The sequence below is a fragment of the Salvelinus fontinalis genome, chromosome 15 (genome assembly GCF_029448725.1).
Source record: "Salvelinus fontinalis isolate EN_2023a chromosome 15, ASM2944872v1, whole genome shotgun sequence".
Lineage (NCBI taxonomy): Eukaryota > Metazoa > Chordata > Actinopteri > Salmoniformes > Salmonidae > Salvelinus > Salvelinus fontinalis.
The window spans coordinates 43,199,644-43,218,648 of NC_074679.1; the positions used below are offsets into that span (position 1 = coordinate 43,199,644).

Genomic DNA, 19,005 nt, shown 5'->3' on the forward strand with positions numbered 1-19,005 from the left:
CCTGATAATAAACATATTCCGTTGTTAAACAAATTAACAACTTCTCGGAGTCATCGGTAAAGAACCCAGCATCTAAGATGCAACAACAGACAACAAAGGAAGGCATCCCCTTTATCTCACCTTCAGGTAGAATTTAAGTGCTCCTCTATACAGGTAGACCCTGACACTCTTGGGCTGGATCTTAATGGCTTCGTTGCAGTTCAGGATGGCCTTTGAATAGCGCCCTTTAGCGCCATAGAAGGCTGCACGGCTCAGATACACCTTGAAATTCAGACACAATGTACTCTATTCACAACAATTCCACACAATGTGTTCCATTGCACTGCTTCTGTATAATGTGGTTTCAGATACATTTAGGCTTTACAGTACATTTAGCCAGCATCCCAAATGACACCCTATTCCCTATGGGCCCTGGTCAAAAGTAGGGCACTGTGTAGGGAATAAGGTGCAATTTAGGATTCAGCCTTATACTGTACATGGGTGGACAGTGAGTTCCAGAGAACCAGTGGATACGGAGCCTCTACCTGGAACAGGTTGGGGTTGATGAAGAGGGCTCTGTTGAAGTCCTGAACACTCTTGGACTGCTGCAGGCGCATACGACAGAGCCCACGCTGGTGGTACGCATCTGCATAGTCAGGGTTCATCTTCACTGCGTTGCTGAACGCATCAAAAGCCTGTCAGAAAATATTACAGTATCTTCAAATGGGGGTGTTAGTTTGGTGAAGGAGGCCGTTGCCATGTCAGTATGTACTGTACCGTAGACTATTTCAAAATCACAGCATGTACCTAGTTAATGTGTTATGTAACATGAACAACAGGTGTTTCACTGCATGAAAAAAAGAGAGAGAAAAAAAAGCCTTGCAAAAGAGAAACAGCTTGAGATTTGACGGTTAGAAGACACAGTGGATTCAAAAACGTTGTGTTGGAGTAGCCAGTCTGTTTGTGCTGTCATGCCAAGCACTGTTGGCAAGAGCACAAACAGATCTGGGACCAGGTTAGTGTTGGGGGGCCATGGAGCCAAATACCATGGATATCTCAACAGACAACGCCTAGTTACTGTACCTGCAACAGGAGAGCCAGTGCCATGTAGCAGAGTCCAGTCAGATAGAAGACCTCTGCAGCTTCAGAGACGTTGTACAGGTTGGTTTCGTTGGGGCTCAGTAGAATCAGGGCTTTCCTGAAGCTCTCTACTGCCTCCTACAGCACAGTCACCACACACACACACACACCACAGAAGGCTGCTGAGGGGAGGACGGCTCAAAATAATGGCTGGAATGGAGTAAATGGAATGGCATCAAACACATGGAAACCATGTGTTTGATGTGTTCGATACCATTCCATTAATTCCGTTCCAGGCATTACTATGAGCATGTCCTCCCCAAATAAGGTGTCACCGGCCGCCTGTGACACACACACGTCACCAACTCCCAAAAGACACTTACTCTCCCCTGATGACAGGGCATGTTAGGCCATGGTTATTGCTATAAAAATGTCATGCTGAGAAAAGTAGGCCCGTTGTATTGATAAGCTGCCCGACGCCATTATGTTAGCTTCAGAACATCTTCACTAGGACACAACCCGGATGTTACACAGAGCATTATGGGTACTGTAGTACATCAAGCTACAGGCCTAATGATTGGAATGAGGAAGACAAAGAAGCAAAATCACTGGAGGAAACAGGGCAGTATTGATCATTCAGCTTTAGCCAATACATGACAACGCATGGTAACCCAGAACGTAACAACCCACCATGAACTTGCGTGCCTTCATCTGTGTCTTGCCCAGGAGAATGAGGATGGGAGGTGAAGGTCGGTTGTTGGTGGCTGCCTCCAGACAGGCAATGGCTTTGGCATCATTCCCCAGGAAAGACTGGACAGCAGCCTGCTGGATGGGAGATGACCCTAGTGCTGGTGGTGGGGAAGGGTCACTGGTCAGTATTAGCCTGGTCCCAGATTTGCTTGTGCTCTTGCCAACAGCATTGCTCATTGTGAAGCCATGATTCTTACTCCGTAATCAGTAAGTTCCTGCCATATAGTGTCAGTCTGTGAGATAACAAGGACTTGTCAGTCAGGGTCAGGGAAATCATTTTATGCTTCCTGGATCCTGATTAGAATCGCTGTACCTTTGTTCATCTCTGCAGCGTACTGGATACAGAACGTGGCCAGGTCAAACTGTTCCATGTCACACAAATACTGGCCCCTGAAACACAGAGAGGGCATTGTGGATATGTCAATATACACTGAGTATACAACATGTTCCATGACATAGACTGACAAGGTGAAACCAGGTGAAAGCTATGAGCCCTTATTGATGTCACTTGCTAAATCCACTTCAGTCAGTGTAGATGAAGGGGAGGAGACCGTTTAAATAAAGATTTTTAAGCCTTGAGACAATTGAGACATGGATTGTGTATGTGTTCCATTCAGAGGGTGAATTGGCAAGACAAAAGATTGAAGTGCCTTTGAATGGGTTATGGTAGTAGATGACAGAAAAACACCGGTTTGTGTCAAAAACTGCAACGCTGCTGGGTTTTACACGCTTAACAGTTTCCTGTGTGTATCAAGAATGGTCCACCACCCAAAGGACATCCAGCCAACTGGACACAACTGTGGGAAGCACTGGAGTCAACATGGGCCAGCATCCCTGTGGAACGCTTTCGACATTTTGTAGAGTCCATGGTGCTGATGAGTAAGGCAGGGGGAGGCCCGGAGGGGGATCAAGAGAAGTTTGTGAACACCTGTAACTACCATTTCCTGCAATCTAGAGCCTTTATTGACAACAAATAAAGGATTTATATTTATATTTATATTATATTCTTTGGGGAGAATCCTGTACTACTTTTGTATTCTTAACTAAAGAATAGTTTAGGTCCCTTTTACAGACATAAAACTCAAGCCTGATATCCTTCCTCTGATATAGAACATTTATACAAGGAAAGGCCCACTCTAAATCTAAGACACTAGCTTGTTTGTGACAGAAAAGTTCTGTAAGAACCTTTACCTCATGATATACAATTGTTGAGCGTCTGGCTTCATATGTGTGGCTCGTGTCAGATCTTTCAGCGCTCTCTTCAGATCATTGACCTTTTTGGTGAAGAATAAGGTTCATGATTTATACATCATAAAGTGAAAACCTGAAAATCCTGGTGACCGCATCGTGACATTTGAAATGCTTACATTACGATAGGCTTGGGCCCGGCAGATGTATCCTCTGATGTAGGTGGGGTCCACCCTCAAAGCGTTGCTGAACATTCGGATGGCTTCATAGTTCTGGCCCATATTCAACATGAAGATCAAGCCCAGGTTCACATGGGCCAGTGCTACAGACCTAACAGGAACAAGAAATCATCACAAAGTGGGGAAAAACATTAAAGGAAATCATTCAAAATGTTCATACATCTCAAGTCTTATTTAATATTTAGCTTCGAAATGTCCTCCCTCTCCTTCTCTCCCCCTCTCTCCTTCTCTTCTTTCTCACTCAAAGCCCTGTTGCTCTTTTCAGAAGAAAGGATCCACTCTGTGAAAGCGAGAGGCCCAGTGGTATTACCTGTCAAGTTTGATCACAGCTTCAAAGTCGAACACGGCTTGTTGCCACTGCCGGCGCTCCGTATAGAGCAGGCCCCTGTGCAGGAAGGCACTCAGGTTCTCTTGGCTATCATTAATGAGTACTGGTGGCACAGAAATAAATATAACAATAAGTTGTATCACTGTGGTACTCACAGGACTGTATAACACAACACCTCCTCAATCCAGCACACAATGGAAAGATATTAATAGCCTAAAAAACTCTGATTGGGGGTTAATGTAAACTGAAAGCTACCACTCTTCGAGTCAGAACACATTGGATTGAAGATATTAATAGCATGAAATGGGGGTTAGGTGAGGTTTTGTTGATGATGTTGTTTGTAACTAATGGACTGTGGAAAGGATTTTCCTCTCTGAGGACATCCGTACAATTAAGTGTATATTTATCTATTGTCTAATACCTGAGGTGCTGAGGTCTTGGAGGGCAATATCAGGCATCCTCTTCCTGAGCAGACAGCCTCGGTGGTAGAAGGCCAGCCAGTCATTGGGGTCCAGGTGAACTGCCAGGGAGAAGTCCTCGATGGCTTCCTGGTACTGACCCACCTTAGCATAGATCCTGCCCCTGTACGTCCTGTGGTATGTCCAGATTATAAAGAGACATTATGTGTTATAATGGGTTATAACTGGTGGAGGGTAACACCACTGACTGTCAATCGACATTTCAGTGTGTGTGTGTGTGTGTGTGTGTGTGTGTGTGTGTGTGTGTGTGTGTGTGTGTGTGTGTGTGTGTGTGTGTGTGTGTGTGTGTGTGTGTGTGTGTGTGTGTGTGTGTGTTTTGAGAGAGAGGGAGAGAGACAGAACCTGTGTGTGCGTGATTGTGAGCTAAACTCCAGCCTAACGCTGGCATTATCTGTGTCCCAAGTGACAGCCTATTCCCTATATCAGGGATGGGCAACTCGCAGCCCCCCTTTCGCAGGCCCGCAGCCTAATATCACACCAAACAAATACAATCATTTGAATAATAGAATACACAAGCTACAATTTTTTAAAATGTGGTTGTGCATCAGCAGTCACTCAATTAGCCCATGTCAGCAAAACATTTTAGATTGGTAAGTTAGTCTAGCGGCCAGCTATCTAAACGTGTAGTAATCATTGTCAAACTACTAACCTGGGTAGGGCCCATTGATCATCAGTTATCACATTAAAAACTGCAAATGGCAAAATGTGTAGAATTTCAGGAAATTAGCTGTAAAACTGCTAATTTTTCTCTTCACCCCATGGCAAGATGAGGAGAATTACATTAAATTAGTTATAAAATTGCAAAATCTTCTCTCCGCCACATGGCAAAATATGTAGAATTGCAGCAAACTTGCTTTAAAACAACATTTTCTCTACGCCCCATGGCAAAATGTGCAGAATTGCAGGAAATTTACTTTAAAATTTAAAAGAAAAATCTTCGCTATCACGAGGGGGGGGGTGGATGTGAGTACGCAGACCCACTAGCTACTGCAGCCCCTCATGATGAGTTCCGTTTTTTGGTGGGCCACACCCCCATCAAAGTTGCTCATTCCTGTCCTATAGAGTGCACTACTACCTATGGGCCCTGGTCAATAGTTGTGCACTATTTAGGGAATAGGGTGTCATTTGAGACACACCCATTGATTACCTGGCGATGGCATGGCTGGGATCACGCTGGAGCAGCAGAGTAAAGTCAGACAGAGCCACCATCCAGTTACAGCTGTGGAAGTACTGCAGGCCGTGGGTCAACAGAGCATCCGTTCTCCCTGGGTTGATGGAAAACGTCTGGAAGACAAAGATTACAGACATACACCCCAGTCACAGCAGTCTCCTGTTAAGCCCTTGTTCTGTGGCTTATGCTGGCAAAATAATCCAGAGGTCAGCACTGGAGTGAGGTGGAATCTCTTCTCAATCAATACACAATATCACGTTGTTGGTTTTCTACCTTAGATGACTGTAATAAACCCAGACTACATCCTAAGAGTGCTTTGAGACCCAGTGATGTCAGTGGCAACGTGACTTACTTTGGCATAGTCCTCCATGGCCAGTAGAATCTCATTCCTCTTCTCGTACATCTCAGCCCTCTTGAAATAGTTGTCATCGTCTTCAGGTCTGCATTTGATGGCCTGAGTGTAGTTTATAATAGCCAGGGTGGTCTCTCCTCTCACTCTGTAGATTTCTGCTTTGGACTTGAAGGCATCTGGTAAACACATATAAAAGGTTGGTAATGTATTGTACTGTACAGTAGTCTAGAAAGGAGGAAGAGCTATAGCTGTACAGTCATGAACCATAATCAAATCACATATAAGTCCAGTTGCATCCTTAACCGTGGGTACATCACCAGAATTTCCTTAATAAATCGAGCAGCAGTGTAATGCCACAGAATGTACAATAACTATAGTCAACAAAAATGTGTTCCTATTGGCAAAAAGGAAATAACATTTAAATCAATGGAGCACTCACTAACTTGAAAATACAGATGGAACATGCCAGAGCGAAAAAACTAAAAGACTCATAAAACTAGGAATTGAAATTCATTCAAGTGAGAGATTCAGCAGAAGAGCAATCACTTTCACCTTGGCAGAGTCAGTCAGTGCATCATCACGCTGTATGTACCGTGAATCACTTGTATCTACAGTAACTAATAAAACACACAGGGTTTTGGGCTGTGGTGGGCTTACCTGCATGTTTCTTGGTGTGCTTGATGATAAAGTTCAGGTCATCCAAAGCACTATTCTGGTTGTTTCTGAGCAGATAAATGCTGTGCCTGTGCCAGTAAGCATCCAGCAGGTAGGGCTCTAGGGAAATGGCCTAGCGTGGAAACAACAACACATTAACCATTTATCATCAGAAGCTAGGCCTAGAGGAGGAAAATGAAGCTAGTAGGGAAATCAGGTCAAACCTATTAGCTAGCTTATATACTTATAAATAAATGCCTAAATCAAGTTACTTTGACTAGCTTCCAACTGCAATTACAGTATTCCGACCTAACACACTCCTCCATGGCTGTCCTATTTCAGAACCAAACCTCTGCTAGCCTACTGAAAATGTGTACTAAACTTACGCCATTGAGATCCTCCAGAGCCTGGTTAAGCCGGCCCAGTTTCTTCTGCAGCGCCCCCCTGCGACACAGGTCAAAGGCGCTGGGTCTGTCCTGCTGGACAATAGCCTGGGACAACTTGGCCACCTCTCCCTCCAGGTCCCCTGTGGTCAGGCCCTGGTCCAGGGTCAGAGACAGGTCCACCCAGTCCAGAGGCTGTATCTCATCCAGCATCAGGACCTTCTCCCCAGGCTTCTTCAGGGCCCCGCTCTGGAGGCTGCTGCTGGGGGCCCTCTTAGAGGAGTCTGACTCTTTCTTGGTGCTGCTGCTCTCCTCCAGTGGGGGGAAGAGCTGGTCAAACCAGGCATCCCAGATATCCCTCACCCACTCCCGGGGAGGGAGCACGTCGGGGATGCCACCCTGGTCAGTGGCAAAGCTCTCAAAGTCCAGCAACAGGGGTAGGCTCGGGTAGCGGGGCAAGGGGAGAGGGAGGGGAGGCTCCTCTGAAAGGCATGTGGTGGGTTTGATGGGTAGTAGCTGGCACACAGACTCACTCCTGGGAACACAGGAGGCAGGCAACACAGACAGGGTGGTTAGATGTAAAGAAGAAATGTATACATTCTGTAAATACAGCAATAACATGGGTCTACTGTATATCCAAATGAAAGCACATTCGTCTGGAAGTTCTATAACTGCTTTGTTAGCCAAATTAATTGCAGTACTGTAAGCCTGCCTACCTGATGAGAGTACGTGGTGGCTCCTGCAGTTTTTCATGGATGTAGGCCAGCTTGGCAGGGCACAGCTTCTTCCCACCCTTGGCGACCTTCTTCTTGGAGTGGGATATGCTGCCTCTCCTGACTGTTTCCCCCATCATCACCCTGCCTCGGTCCCTCCTGTACTGGAGTTGACTCTGGCTGAGGGCTGGGGTAAGCTCCTCTGTGTTGGGGCCTGCTGCGGGCTCTTGGTGGTCGGCCTCTTGCTGGACAATGGGAGTAACCTGGGGTTGGATCTCCTCAGCCAGCACAGTGGAGAACAGCTGCTGCCGAACCACCTCCAGCTCTCTGGTGACGGTGGCAAAGTCACATGATACCTTGAGGAAGGCCTCTGGCTCAGGGTTGAGGTGTGGGGCAGAGAAGGGCCTCTTCAACTGGGTCAAGATGGTGAATAGTGAGACCATGGTCAGAACCTCTGCTTAGGTGGTGAGATAGTGGTTTATCGTGTTATTGAATGACATGCCATTTTTCATATACACTCACCTGTTCTTTGTCAATGGAGGGTTGAAGTGACTGCTCAGTTACTCTGAGGTCTATCGTAGACTTGAACTTTCTGGACAGCACATTTTCCTGTAGGAAGATCCAACACGTTCGTAAGGGCATGCTAGAGGGGGCTTTGTTTAGTTTAGTTTCGGCGGGGGAGTAACTAAAGCACACACTGACCACTGAGGTGGATGGCTCCATCTCTGTCAGGTCACAGGCTGATTCCACCAGGTCCTGCAGATCACCATAGAGCTCCTCTCTGGATAGATCGTTCTGCGTTGCCTGAGTAACAAACACCATAGAAACACAGCAGGGTGAGATCACATTGGCGAGGTTTGGTTAACTGGTTCACGTGCAATTTGATATTCTAATATATCAAAGCTATTATTCACATATATCAAAGATATTTGATATTCAAAGATATTATATTTCACCAGGACATCTTTGGTTAAAAAGGCATGATCAATGTGGCCTTGTTAATGTTATCTAACTTTCAGAGTAGTAGGGCATCTTGTAATGTAATGATCAAAGAGCATCTCCAATGTTCCCCCATCAAGTCTCAACTAAAACACAGCCAGGAACAAATAGAGTAGAGTTAAGTCCTCCGTTAACAGTCCATGTGGACTGACTGTCTGGGAGGGAAGTGGCCTACAAGTCCGTCGGTAAACATCAGAGGCTCAGTACTACACTACCTGGTACTTGGGAAAGAGTTTGTGTTTGACGAATGCAGGAGAGCAGCTGAACTTAGGAGGCGCTGGGTGCCAGAACATCTTCAGCTCGTTGGAACACAGAGAGGTCTGGAAGGAAGGAGAGAGATACTGTATAAGACACACAGAGAACTGGGAGGATAGACACTTCAAGACAGGTGACTCATCTAGACCAAGGAAAAAGCCCCTTGAATAAAACAAACTCACACATGACATTAAAAAGATAATGCGGAACTGAAACGTTTGACATTCTTAAACAATCCCAGATAGCTACAGTGTTAGTATCATGTTATAAGCAGTCCCTTTAAAAAAACTCCTGTTTCTAATGAGTTACAAATATGTCTGGTGCCACCTAGTGCATCATCTTGTTGGATGATGAAACACTTTCTAGACAAAATGTTTGGGGGGAAAAGTTGTATAAACATAGTGCTGATCCTCCTCACCGCCTGTCCATGAAGCATCATCCTGGGCTTCTCTACGTAAAACTCAGCGATCCTCTGCCAGTCAGCCAAGCTGGCTGAAGTCTGGGGAGGCAGGTGACTCACACAGTCCTTTCCATCAGACTCAGTCGCCTCCACGCAGGGCACACCTTCATTTACTATCCTGCAAAGAGATTCAATAGTTTTACATGATATGAGGTTGTTGTAATGATACTCCTGACATGTAAAGTTTCCCCACGCGGAGTGCAGAAGGTAGTGAGAGAGAAAGTGGAGAGAACGACGATCATATTTACTAAATCATTTAATGCAACCCTGTATCCCAGCACTTCAATTCCAAATGTTGCTATAAAGTCTAGGTTTTGGTCAGAAAACAACTTATGAAGCAGAGCCTGGGAGAGATAGATAAATAAAGGTGAAATAAAAAATAATAAAAGCGTTTTACCTGTGTCTGTCAGGCTGGGCAGCGATGTGTTGTAGTGCTGCCCTCTGTTGGTGAAACTGTGGTGGTGCACTGAGTTGGCTAGAGGTGTGACAGACCCGGGAAGCCAGCTGCAGCTCCAGAGGCAGGGCCTGGCTGACTGGGATTGTACAGAGGTGGTGAATGGTCTTGTACCCATCTGCACTGTGGGAGAGAATTAGAACAGTAATGACTACAATGTTGTGATACTCTTACTTCGCCAGTCCGTTTGCGCCATCATGCCAACTCCTTGTCACTGGCTTGACAATGATAGCAATAGAGTTGGTGAGAACACAAACAGATCTAGGACCAAGGTAATGCTTACTTTCAATTGTATCTAAATGTAACAGAATTTCTGACTTCTTTCCCTAGTCTGTAATAACACAGGGTATATATATAAAACCCAACATGTATGGTAAAGGGAGAAGTCAACTGACATTTTGCTTTGAACGAAAACCCCACTGGTTTGTTATATAGAAGAATGTCAACGATTCAACAACAATCCACATATTTGAAACGTCTACAAGCAATACAGTGGTCTTGGGGCTTGTCCTAACAGATGAACCATTCTCTGTGGCGTAAGCAGATGAGGTGGTGGTTTATTTGCTCAGATCATCCCTGCCATAACTTCTCACCACTCTTTGAACTGGAGACTCTGTGTGTGGCCTCTCTGTGCTAGGAGGGAAAGGCCCGGCCTCCCTTCACCACCCACCACCCACCTCCTGTCCTGACAGACACTGGACAATTTATTGGAGCCCAACATGTTCACTATGGCCTGCCACTCCTGAGATTGATCATCTCTCTGGCACTCTGGGTTAGGTAGGCATGCCCCAGCTCAGCTAGCGGAGCGGCAAACCTGTAAGGTCACCCTGGAGTCATTCGCCTTGTTTTCAATGAAATGAGCATTCCATAACTGTGGAGTGGAGCTGACCTGAGCACTGCCTTCAGCCTGGCTCCTTATCTAATCCATGTACCATCAGCAGACAGGCTGGCAGCCTGGCCCGCTTATAAAGCCTCTTATCCATACCCAACAGAAACCTTTCAGTGAACCAAAGCTCTGAAAAACACCCCTAATTAAATGGCACTTGTTTTGGTTCCATTTTTTCGTCAATGGGGTTGGAGGGGAGTGGAAGGAGTGGGAGGGTGTGGCACAACTCCAACTCAGCACTTGCAGCAGGAGGAGGCAGTAAATCTGGTCTCTTTAGGTGAGTAAGGAGTCAGTTATAAGGAAGTGTGTGGTTGCACCAGGCTCCAGACAGAGTGAGAGCAGTCTAAAGAGTGTGTTAGGCTAGGAGCATAATTACTCTCTGTGTCAATGGGTCTCCGAGAATCAGGTGGGGAGTTTTGATGATAGCTTAGAAGTCACTTTATTTACAGAGAGACTCCCTGGAACTGAGCTCATCTCCGTCCAATGCCACCCCCGCCCAATCCATTAAAGTCAAGGTCGGAGATGGTTACTGATGATAGTGAGTTGAAGAGGTTGTTAGAAAACAACTTTGTTCAAAACAAGCAGTGACGACCATGATTATACAGGGTTTAAGCAACATGTCTTCATGTTTTAGGAGAAAACCACTATTTATTTGACAGTGCAGTGTTGTATGTGGTATCCATTTAATACCCAAGTTGGTAATAGAAGTAGTAGTTTAACCTCCAATAATGATCACAACTCAAAATCAGTTCGCTACAACAACTCACAACTCATATGATCAACCAGACTGACAGCGAATACAAGATGCTTACTGTGCTTTGGGGGCCCATGTTGCTAGAGGGGAGAGGCCTTGGATGGTTTTGTTTTGTAAAGACACCCTCGCTGGTCTCTGAGAAGGAGCTATGGCATCTCCTCGAGCTGTCATTACATCTGCATAAGTCACCTTTGATGGAGGGAGAAAAAAAAACCCACAAAGACAAACGTTTGTCTTCTTGTGGGAGGCGTGAACAAGATAAACTGATAGTACAGTTACAACTATTGAACTTCACACAATGACAACCACATAAATCCAAGTATTACCTTCTGTGGAAGAGCAGAGACCATAGAGTCATCGCCGTCTGTCTCGCGTTCAGACAGTGAGTGAGCGATCTTGTAGACCCCCGATGTGACTTTAGGGGACTCAGCAGGGCTTGGAGGGGTAGGTGTCTCCCTCTTAACCCACAACATCTTCTGTGGAACCGGGGACCTCTGAGGAGTACCCTGGAAAAATGTGGATAAGACATTTGTTAATGTTAACTATCATACTAACAGAATTCCTTATCAAGGCTTTATACAACCTTAAAAAAACAAAGATTGTCATTAATCAATACAAGTGCAATTGCTATGAGCATTGAATACCTGTTTATATAACTAATATAAATTAACTATCCCCGTGCTTATTTAAAATCTCTACCAAAAGTATAAAGGTCAAAATGTTTGTGACCATTCAGCATATTATATGTTGTTGTCCTTTTGTTATGGTGTTGTCACCTCGTTGTCAGCATTGTAGCTGTCCCCCAGCACTCTTTCCATTAGCTCCTTGATCATCTGGTCCGAGGCAGATGGCATATCACTGTCCCCTCTCTGTAAGGAGGCAATGATCTCATCCACCGTCCTCCCTCTGCCTCTGACAAGCCCCATAGTCATGGCCACTGACTCCTCTGGGTGTCTCTGCTGGGGGTCTGCGTCCTCCTGGCTCTCTGCAACCTCGGCCCCTACAATGCCCCGTGCCTCCTCCAGCAGCTCTGTGGTGGACTTGACACTGTGGATACTGTTAGGGGCCATGGTACTCCTCTGGCTCTTTGAGCTTCTGTCGTCAGTGGGTGTCCTTGGTGCATGCGTAGACCTATCTTTCTGTTTCCTCCTTTTCTTTTTCTTGACCTTCTGTGGGGCTTTCCCGTGGGATTGCTCGGAGCCCGAGTCCTCACTGTTCCTGCTGTCGTCGGTGTTCTCCGAGCTCAGAGCCCGACATCTGCTGAAGAAGTTGGATCTCCGGATGCGCCTCTCCGCCGCTTCCTTCTCCGACACCTGCTCTGACTGCTTCTTGCTCTTGTATATAAACATCCTGGTCCCTGTTGCTGGCCTCTCTGACCTGGGCTTAGAGGGAGGCTGTGGCCTCATGGACATGGACACCACTTTGGTCGTCCCTGCTAGCTGAGCTATGGCCGGCTTCTGGGAAGGTTTCTGGCCTGGAGAAGACAGGATCAAATTAACTGAATTTCTCCCTTCACTGATTCCTTTGATACGTGTGGTTCCTTGACTCCTGCTCACCTCAGACTTTGTTTTATGGATGTCTAGTAGGAGTGCACTTTGTGGTAAGGAGGCAGGTGGTGATTGTAGCAGATCTGCATGGAACTCCAACAGGCTGACTGACCCTGCAGACATCTGTGAGGTCTTATTTTGGGGTGTGTCCGATGTGCCACAGGGTCCCTCTGTAGCCTCTTCCATCAGTCCTGATGACTCCAGTGTGTGGAGAGAGTCTGGTGGTTGGGCCTGTGTGCTGGTGGTTGTGTGGGAGTTGAAAAACAGCTGCTTCATTTGTAGGAATTCACACTGGGACTCATTGCGTAGCACCCCTAACTCCTTCTTCAGCTTTAGCTCCTCGCTGCGGCTCAGAACCTTATTTCTCAGCATGTTGCTCCATGTCTATCAACCTGACCAAATGTTGGAAAGTGAAACATGCAAAAAAGTAAAGGACTGAGGATGGAAGTTGGTGAGTAGTAAGAGGTATTCTTTTTCAATGGGTGATTATGAAACATCAATTAAAATGATTAATACACACAGCAATAAAAACAAATGGTAGCCTAAAACGTGATATATGACATGATTGATGCTTATTCTATGTAGAATTACGCGGCCTATGCAATAACTGATGATGATCAAACTGTTGATACTAAGATTTGTGTTACTGTGTTACAAAAAGTAGCAGCACTGTCAGTATAACAGCTTCACAGTGTGTATTTTGTTGCTAGTGAAGTTTGAAAGATGTCATACGCCCCGTTTAACGAGCTACAATGTTGCCAGCAGTGAACCACTCCAATGCTACGAGAATAACGTTAGATTAGCTAACGTTAGCAAATTCCAACGCTTACCTTTTCCAAAACTATTGAAGTGACAAGACACCGCTCTTTGCTGAAATTGACGTTACTTTAAATATCTGAATATCATCTCATAAACACGTTGGCAGGTAAAATGTTTACAAACTTTTGGGAAGATTTAACATCCACCATTTCTTCGTGGTGGCTGGGAGGATCTCCTAGCAACCAAACCAGACAACTAGGCTGGACAAAACAGACACCACGTGGGTGCAGAACTGAGACTGCCTAAAACCGGACAAGCCCTGGAAACTGAACTAAATAAAAAGTTACAAAATGCGAACGTGTTCAAAGCTTAAAGGCTTTTCTAATCGACAGAAGAAGTATAGTTTCAATTCGGCATAAGCCTATGCCTTTTTCTATTGGCTCTGTAGTTTTCATTCTGGATGTGTAGGCCTTCAGGAAATATTATTGTCATAAAATCCAATATTGTCTAGTAAGCTTATCAAATGTGGAATGTAATTCATCCCTTCTAATTTCTTTGGGACAATTCATCTTCTGATTCTATTTTCCTTTTTTTTTCTGTGCCATAATAAACATGTGATCATAAAGACTCATGTCATAGAATAAAGCAATCTATTAGCGTAAATATCTGTAAAACAACCGTGTTCATCTGTAGGGCTTTGTGGGGCTGGCTATATCTACCGTGTCAGATTTCAAATCCAGCAGTAAACCTAATTTACCATGTTTTGTGGGAGGTTTTAATCCGGCTTTAACAAATCGATTTTCTCTCCCTAATGGCGTTAGAGATCACCCTGAGATAATCTCATGTAAACGGATAATTATCGCTGTTATTCCCTCATTAACGGGTTTAGAATCGAAGGACCTGGCTACAACTGCTTGTAGGGGTACCGTCCAGTTAACAGAGCAGAGGAATATTGGGAAGCTTTTTTCACGCATATTAAGATGTTGACACTTATCTTCTCCATTGTCCAGAGGCCATAACATTAAACATGAAACACAGGCCTACGTTGGCTACAATTAAATCCTATATAGGGGCATAGTCTGCACATAAATTAAATTATTATAAAGAAATAAACCTTCATTGCTTATAAGTGAATATTTTTGATAAGAATATCCAATATCCTCAATGCTAACGCCTTCTCAATTCTCGCAGAATTTAACATTTTGATACCTATAGACAACTTTCTGTGAGCCAGAGCAAATATTATCATGAATTTGTAGGGCGCGTGCGCCCTTGTGTTGGTAATGGATCATTTGAAATTATAGGCATAAACAGTGACGGTTCTGTTACATGTTATTTCATTAAAATTCCCTTCATGATTAATCATAAAGACCTAAAATACTAGGTTGTAATGCTAGTTTCCTGTCTATTTGGTTTATGCCAGGCTTTCTCCATGGCATATGAAATACCTTAATTTATGGATATAATTCCAAGTGCGTAATTGTACAACAACAAATGCCATGCTCGGCTGTTTTTCAAACCCTGCTTTCTGACTGATGGAATGTTTACACACCTTATTAGGGAGGGGAAAACATTATTTTTGACTGGGCTATTTTTCTCTGTAAAGACGCAGAATAACTGTGGGCACCGGAGGGGTGACTTCAGTAAGGGAAAAAGAGCCAGGCAAATGAACACTGAAAAAGTGGGTGGGTTGTACCGCCTACGTATTAGGGGAAGATCTAAACTCACAGGTCACACTGCATTCAACATCTATCTCCTCACTTCTTTACTCTAACCCTCCTGCAACATCCCACCAGTTACAGCGCACCGTTTCCTAGGATACATTTCTCCAAAACTCCAGTCTGAGGAACTGCATGTTTACGATTTGTGGATATCAACCATAATGTTGGGTACAGTGAAAATGGAAGGTCACGAAACGCCAGATTGGAGCAGCTATTACAATGACGCACAAGAGGTAGGCTATGTGTATTTCAGTTTTATTCGATTTGTGTATTAGAATAACAATTATAACTGATTTCCACGTCTTCGTTTTTGCGATGCATGCTTTATAGCAAACTGCACTGAGTGTCCTTCAAAAAAAACAACTAAAGGCACAGTGTTGTTGTTGTTGTTTATGGAATATTGGGCTGTTTTGGGCATAGACTTCACTATATGCAACCTGGTGATGTATCCTAAAGAACGAGAGACGGCCAAGCACGCCGGGTGGCAGCAGTGCACATTGCAGTCACAGCAGGCCGAATGCTGACTTGAGATATTGGCACTTTAACAATAAATAAAATCCCATTATACAAGTGCGTAAAAATGGGATTTGGCACTGAATATTTACCAGCCATCATGCAGCGAGATCATGGCATATGTTTATCAATGCATGCTATTCGAAAAGAAAGTTGCAGTCAGTGGAATGTTTCAAATCAATCTTAATTCGTTTGTTCCATGCCAATAATAAGATGAATACACTTTGCTTGACCTTCTGTTTGTGCACAATAGGCCTACATAAAATGTTCATCTAAATGATTGCATTGCTTGAAAAGCAGCACAAAATCGCATTATATGCCCTAACACAATGAAACAATATTGTTTGAGTTTGAGATATATCATATAAATGGACCAGGCTGCACTGTTTTGATGCTGCTGTTTAAAAGCTCTCAAAATGAATCTCGTGTTTTTTAGTCAAATCGAATTAATTAAATTCCTTAAGTTTTGAAATATTTTGTATTTCACAGCCTAATATGAATCATTATTCATTATTATTGGCTAAACATTATTACACAGTCGATTTCAGCAGAGAGAAAAAAACAATAATAAAAAACGTAAGCACTTTGAGTGTGTGGAAGACAAATGCATTTTTGTGATCACATTTCTCTCATGTTATTCCAGGTATATTCGCCCATGGTGAACAACGGCATGAATGCAGGATTGAGTTCCATGAACAGTATGAACAGTTACATGAGTATGTCTACTAATGGAAATATGACCTCAGGTTCTTTCAACATGTCTTACGCCAACCCCGGCCTGGGAGCCGGACTAAGCCCCGGGACAATGACAGGGATGCCCCCGAGCGCGTCCAGTGCGATGAACGGAATGGGTGGAGGGGTACAGTCAATGGGCACTGCCCTTAGCCCCTCGAACATGGGCGTGATGTCGGCTCAGCAGGCTTCCATGAACGCTATGAATCCATACGCGAGCATGAGCCCTACTATGAGCCCAATGTCCTATACTCAGCCCAACCTGAACCGAGCAAGGGACAACAAGTCGTTCAGGAGAAGCTACCCGCACGCAAAGCCTCCGTATTCGTACATATCCCTCATAACCATGGCCATTCAGCAAGCACCAAGCAAGATGCTCACGCTTAGCGAAATCTATCAGTGGATAATGGACCTATTTCCATACTACAGACAGAACCAACAGAGGTGGCAGAACTCTATTCGCCATTCCTTGTCTTTTAATGATTGCTTCATCAAAGTGTCTAGGTCACCGGATAAGCCAGGCAAAGGTTCGTACTGGGCCCTGCACCCAGATTCAGGAAATATGTTCGAGAACGGTTGTTACCTACGCAGACAAAAGCGCTTCAAATGCGAAAATAGAAAGATATCTTCAAGTAAAGGGGACGGAAGGAAAGACCAGTCCGGTTCTGGGTCGCCTTCGAGCGAGAACACCAGCAGCAAGACTGGGAATGTGGACTCCAACTCCCTCTCCACCTCCAACCAGTCCTCCAGCCCTCACAGCATGGACCACAGGAGCAGTAGCAGCGCCTCTGAACTAAAGAGCAGCGGGCCACCTCTCCACCCCGTGGCCAGCTCGGCCACGTCCCTGTCCTCTCTCCCTTTACCTCCGCACTCGATGGCGCACGAGTCCCATCTGCACCTAAAAGGGGATCCCCATTACTCATTCAACCACCCGTTTTCAATAAATAATTTAATGTCATCCTCAGAGCAACAGCACAAACTGGATTTGAAAGCCTACGAGCAAGCTTTGCAATACTCCTCCTACGGCTCAAGTATGTCTTCCAGTCTACCCCTCGGCAGCGCGTCCATGGCTGGCAGAGCTATGGACCCATCCGCAATAGAGGCGTCATACTATCAAGGTGTGTATTCCAGACCAGTCCTCAACACTTCTTAGTATCTTCTCATTTTTATAGTGCTCGATAAAAGGATGACAGAAAACATTGATCATATTTTTTGCATGCACCTGGTGCATAAGGACTGTTACTTTAATGTATAAGAATGTGTATGAGTAATAATACAATAGGCCTATACTGTAAAGTGTTTCCGATTGAATGATTGTATATCCAATCGTAAATCATTGCTAGTGTATTTAAAACAATTTTGAGCTTGTAAAATAATGTTGTATTCCCCAAACTTGTAGTACCCACGATGAATATGTCCATGTGTTACAATGTGCATGAATGAAGGTCAATAAGGTCTCGTGGAACGCGTGACACAGGTGAAGCGAAAAACACCCGTCTGTTCCAGATATCTTACTTTTTAAATGGATGTTGTCATTTTACGCATTGCTTTGGTTATTTGCTAAATATCTGACAAACATATTTACAACCCAATCTTGTATAACAATCTTAAATTCCACGTGGAAATGCATTATAAATAAAATGTGTATTTCTTTATACATGACAATTGTATGTCTTTTGTGGTATTTTTCAACCCAGAAAATGTGTGATTTTTATGTGCAGCCTAATGTCAGCGTTTTATCTTTCTCTGTTTGTTTTGATGTCTCTGCATGTGCTTAACTTATTTCTTGTTAATTTTCAAATAAAACAAATACGATTTATTCACTGATTGTTGGTATTTCTGATGTTAATTTTGAAGAAGCTATTCTGTGCATGAGGCGTAAAAAAGTACTATTCAATTACGCAACTGTTCCAACTTTTACGCATATCCAAATAATTCAGGAACAATATGAATTTTAACGTTTTGAGTTTAAATTAAGCCTTACAAAACATTTTCATTACCATTGTAAAGAGAGTGTATTAATTATATGGTCTAAAGCTTCTGTCAGAGTGACATATAGCCAGCTTTGTTGTTCAGACTATTGCGTAAAATATTATATCATGAATGTAACTCCATATGAAATTAGGTTATGAAACATTGATAGACACATCTAAAGTGTATTCAATATAATTGTAGTATCCCTGTAAAGTTCATAAATGCTAACTGTATTGATGCTCGCTTGGGTTGACGCACCGCAAGTTTTTGATCAATGAGCAAGGCTAAAGCCAAATCTAACAGAAATACAGCCGCAGAGCTTTACCTCATAAAGGATTCGGGCGTGTTGTAAATGGATTTTTAACAATATCATGGAAAGGCCAAAGCATCTTTTTGTGAATCGTAACCCTACATGATGCGGCTCGTGAACCTGAACAGATTTGACTTTGATCATGGTATTTTGTAGACACACATTTTGGCTGAGTAACCGTGAAATGTGTTTAATTATCATGTAATTGCCCCCCGATGCGCAAATAACATGGAGAATTGAATTGAGTGTGGTGAAAATATCGCGGAGAATTGAGGCTTTATAGGCTTATGCCATAGGCCTGTGGTCTGCGCTTTGTTTTTCAGAT

At 44.1% G+C, this 19,005-nt stretch overlaps 2 protein-coding genes across 2 annotated transcripts in view; one reads left to right on the plus strand and one right to left on the minus strand.

Annotated features, from left to right (window-relative positions):
• Positions 1–13,653, minus strand: part of ttc6 (tetratricopeptide repeat domain 6) — a 29,441-nt gene extending 15,788 nt beyond the window's left edge. The window contains exons 1-23 of the mRNA XM_055863905.1: positions 13,502–13,653; positions 11,901–13,063; positions 11,451–11,630; positions 11,183–11,313; positions 9,428–9,607; positions 8,989–9,148; positions 8,531–8,635; positions 8,019–8,120; positions 7,839–7,925; positions 7,320–7,729; positions 6,607–7,138; positions 6,224–6,353; positions 5,567–5,742; positions 5,191–5,327; positions 3,986–4,155; positions 3,547–3,667; positions 3,177–3,327; positions 3,001–3,083; positions 2,123–2,199; positions 1,750–1,907; positions 1,063–1,197; positions 525–674; positions 121–261 (exon numbers count right to left, since the gene is read on the minus strand). Coding sequence (XP_055719880.1) covers positions 121–261; positions 525–674; positions 1,063–1,197; positions 1,750–1,907; positions 2,123–2,199; positions 3,001–3,083; positions 3,177–3,327; positions 3,547–3,667; positions 3,986–4,155; positions 5,191–5,327; positions 5,567–5,742; positions 6,224–6,353; positions 6,607–7,138; positions 7,320–7,729; positions 7,839–7,925; positions 8,019–8,120; positions 8,531–8,635; positions 8,989–9,148; positions 9,428–9,607; positions 11,183–11,313; positions 11,451–11,630; positions 11,901–13,043 — 4,659 coding nt within the window. The 5' untranslated portion in view covers positions 13,044–13,063; positions 13,502–13,653. The remainder of the gene's footprint in view (positions 1–120; positions 262–524; positions 675–1,062; positions 1,198–1,749; positions 1,908–2,122; positions 2,200–3,000; positions 3,084–3,176; positions 3,328–3,546; positions 3,668–3,985; positions 4,156–5,190; positions 5,328–5,566; positions 5,743–6,223; positions 6,354–6,606; positions 7,139–7,319; positions 7,730–7,838; positions 7,926–8,018; positions 8,121–8,530; positions 8,636–8,988; positions 9,149–9,427; positions 9,608–11,182; positions 11,314–11,450; positions 11,631–11,900; positions 13,064–13,501) is intronic.
• A 1,502-nt stretch (positions 13,654–15,155) lies between these two features.
• foxa1 (forkhead box A1) lies at positions 15,156–18,215 on the plus strand. Its single transcript, XM_055863906.1, has 2 exons — positions 15,156–15,384; positions 16,308–18,215. Exons 1-2 carry the CDS (start codon positions 15,313–15,315, stop codon positions 17,547–17,549), a joined length of 1,314 nt encoding a protein of 437 aa, XP_055719881.1. The 5' UTR covers positions 15,156–15,312; the 3' UTR covers positions 17,550–18,215.
• The last annotated feature ends 790 nt before the right edge of the window (positions 18,216–19,005 follow it).

Excerpts from the sequence above, each read along its gene's own strand:
- foxa1 (XM_055863906.1), top strand. The coding sequence starts at position 15,313 with ATGTTGGGTACAGTGAAAATGGAAGGTCACGAAACGCCAGATTGGAGC. Across the intron at positions 15,385-16,307 it reads ATTACAATGACGCACAAGAG|GTATATTCGCCCATGGTGAA; the intron begins GTAGGCTATGTG and ends ATGTTATTCCAG.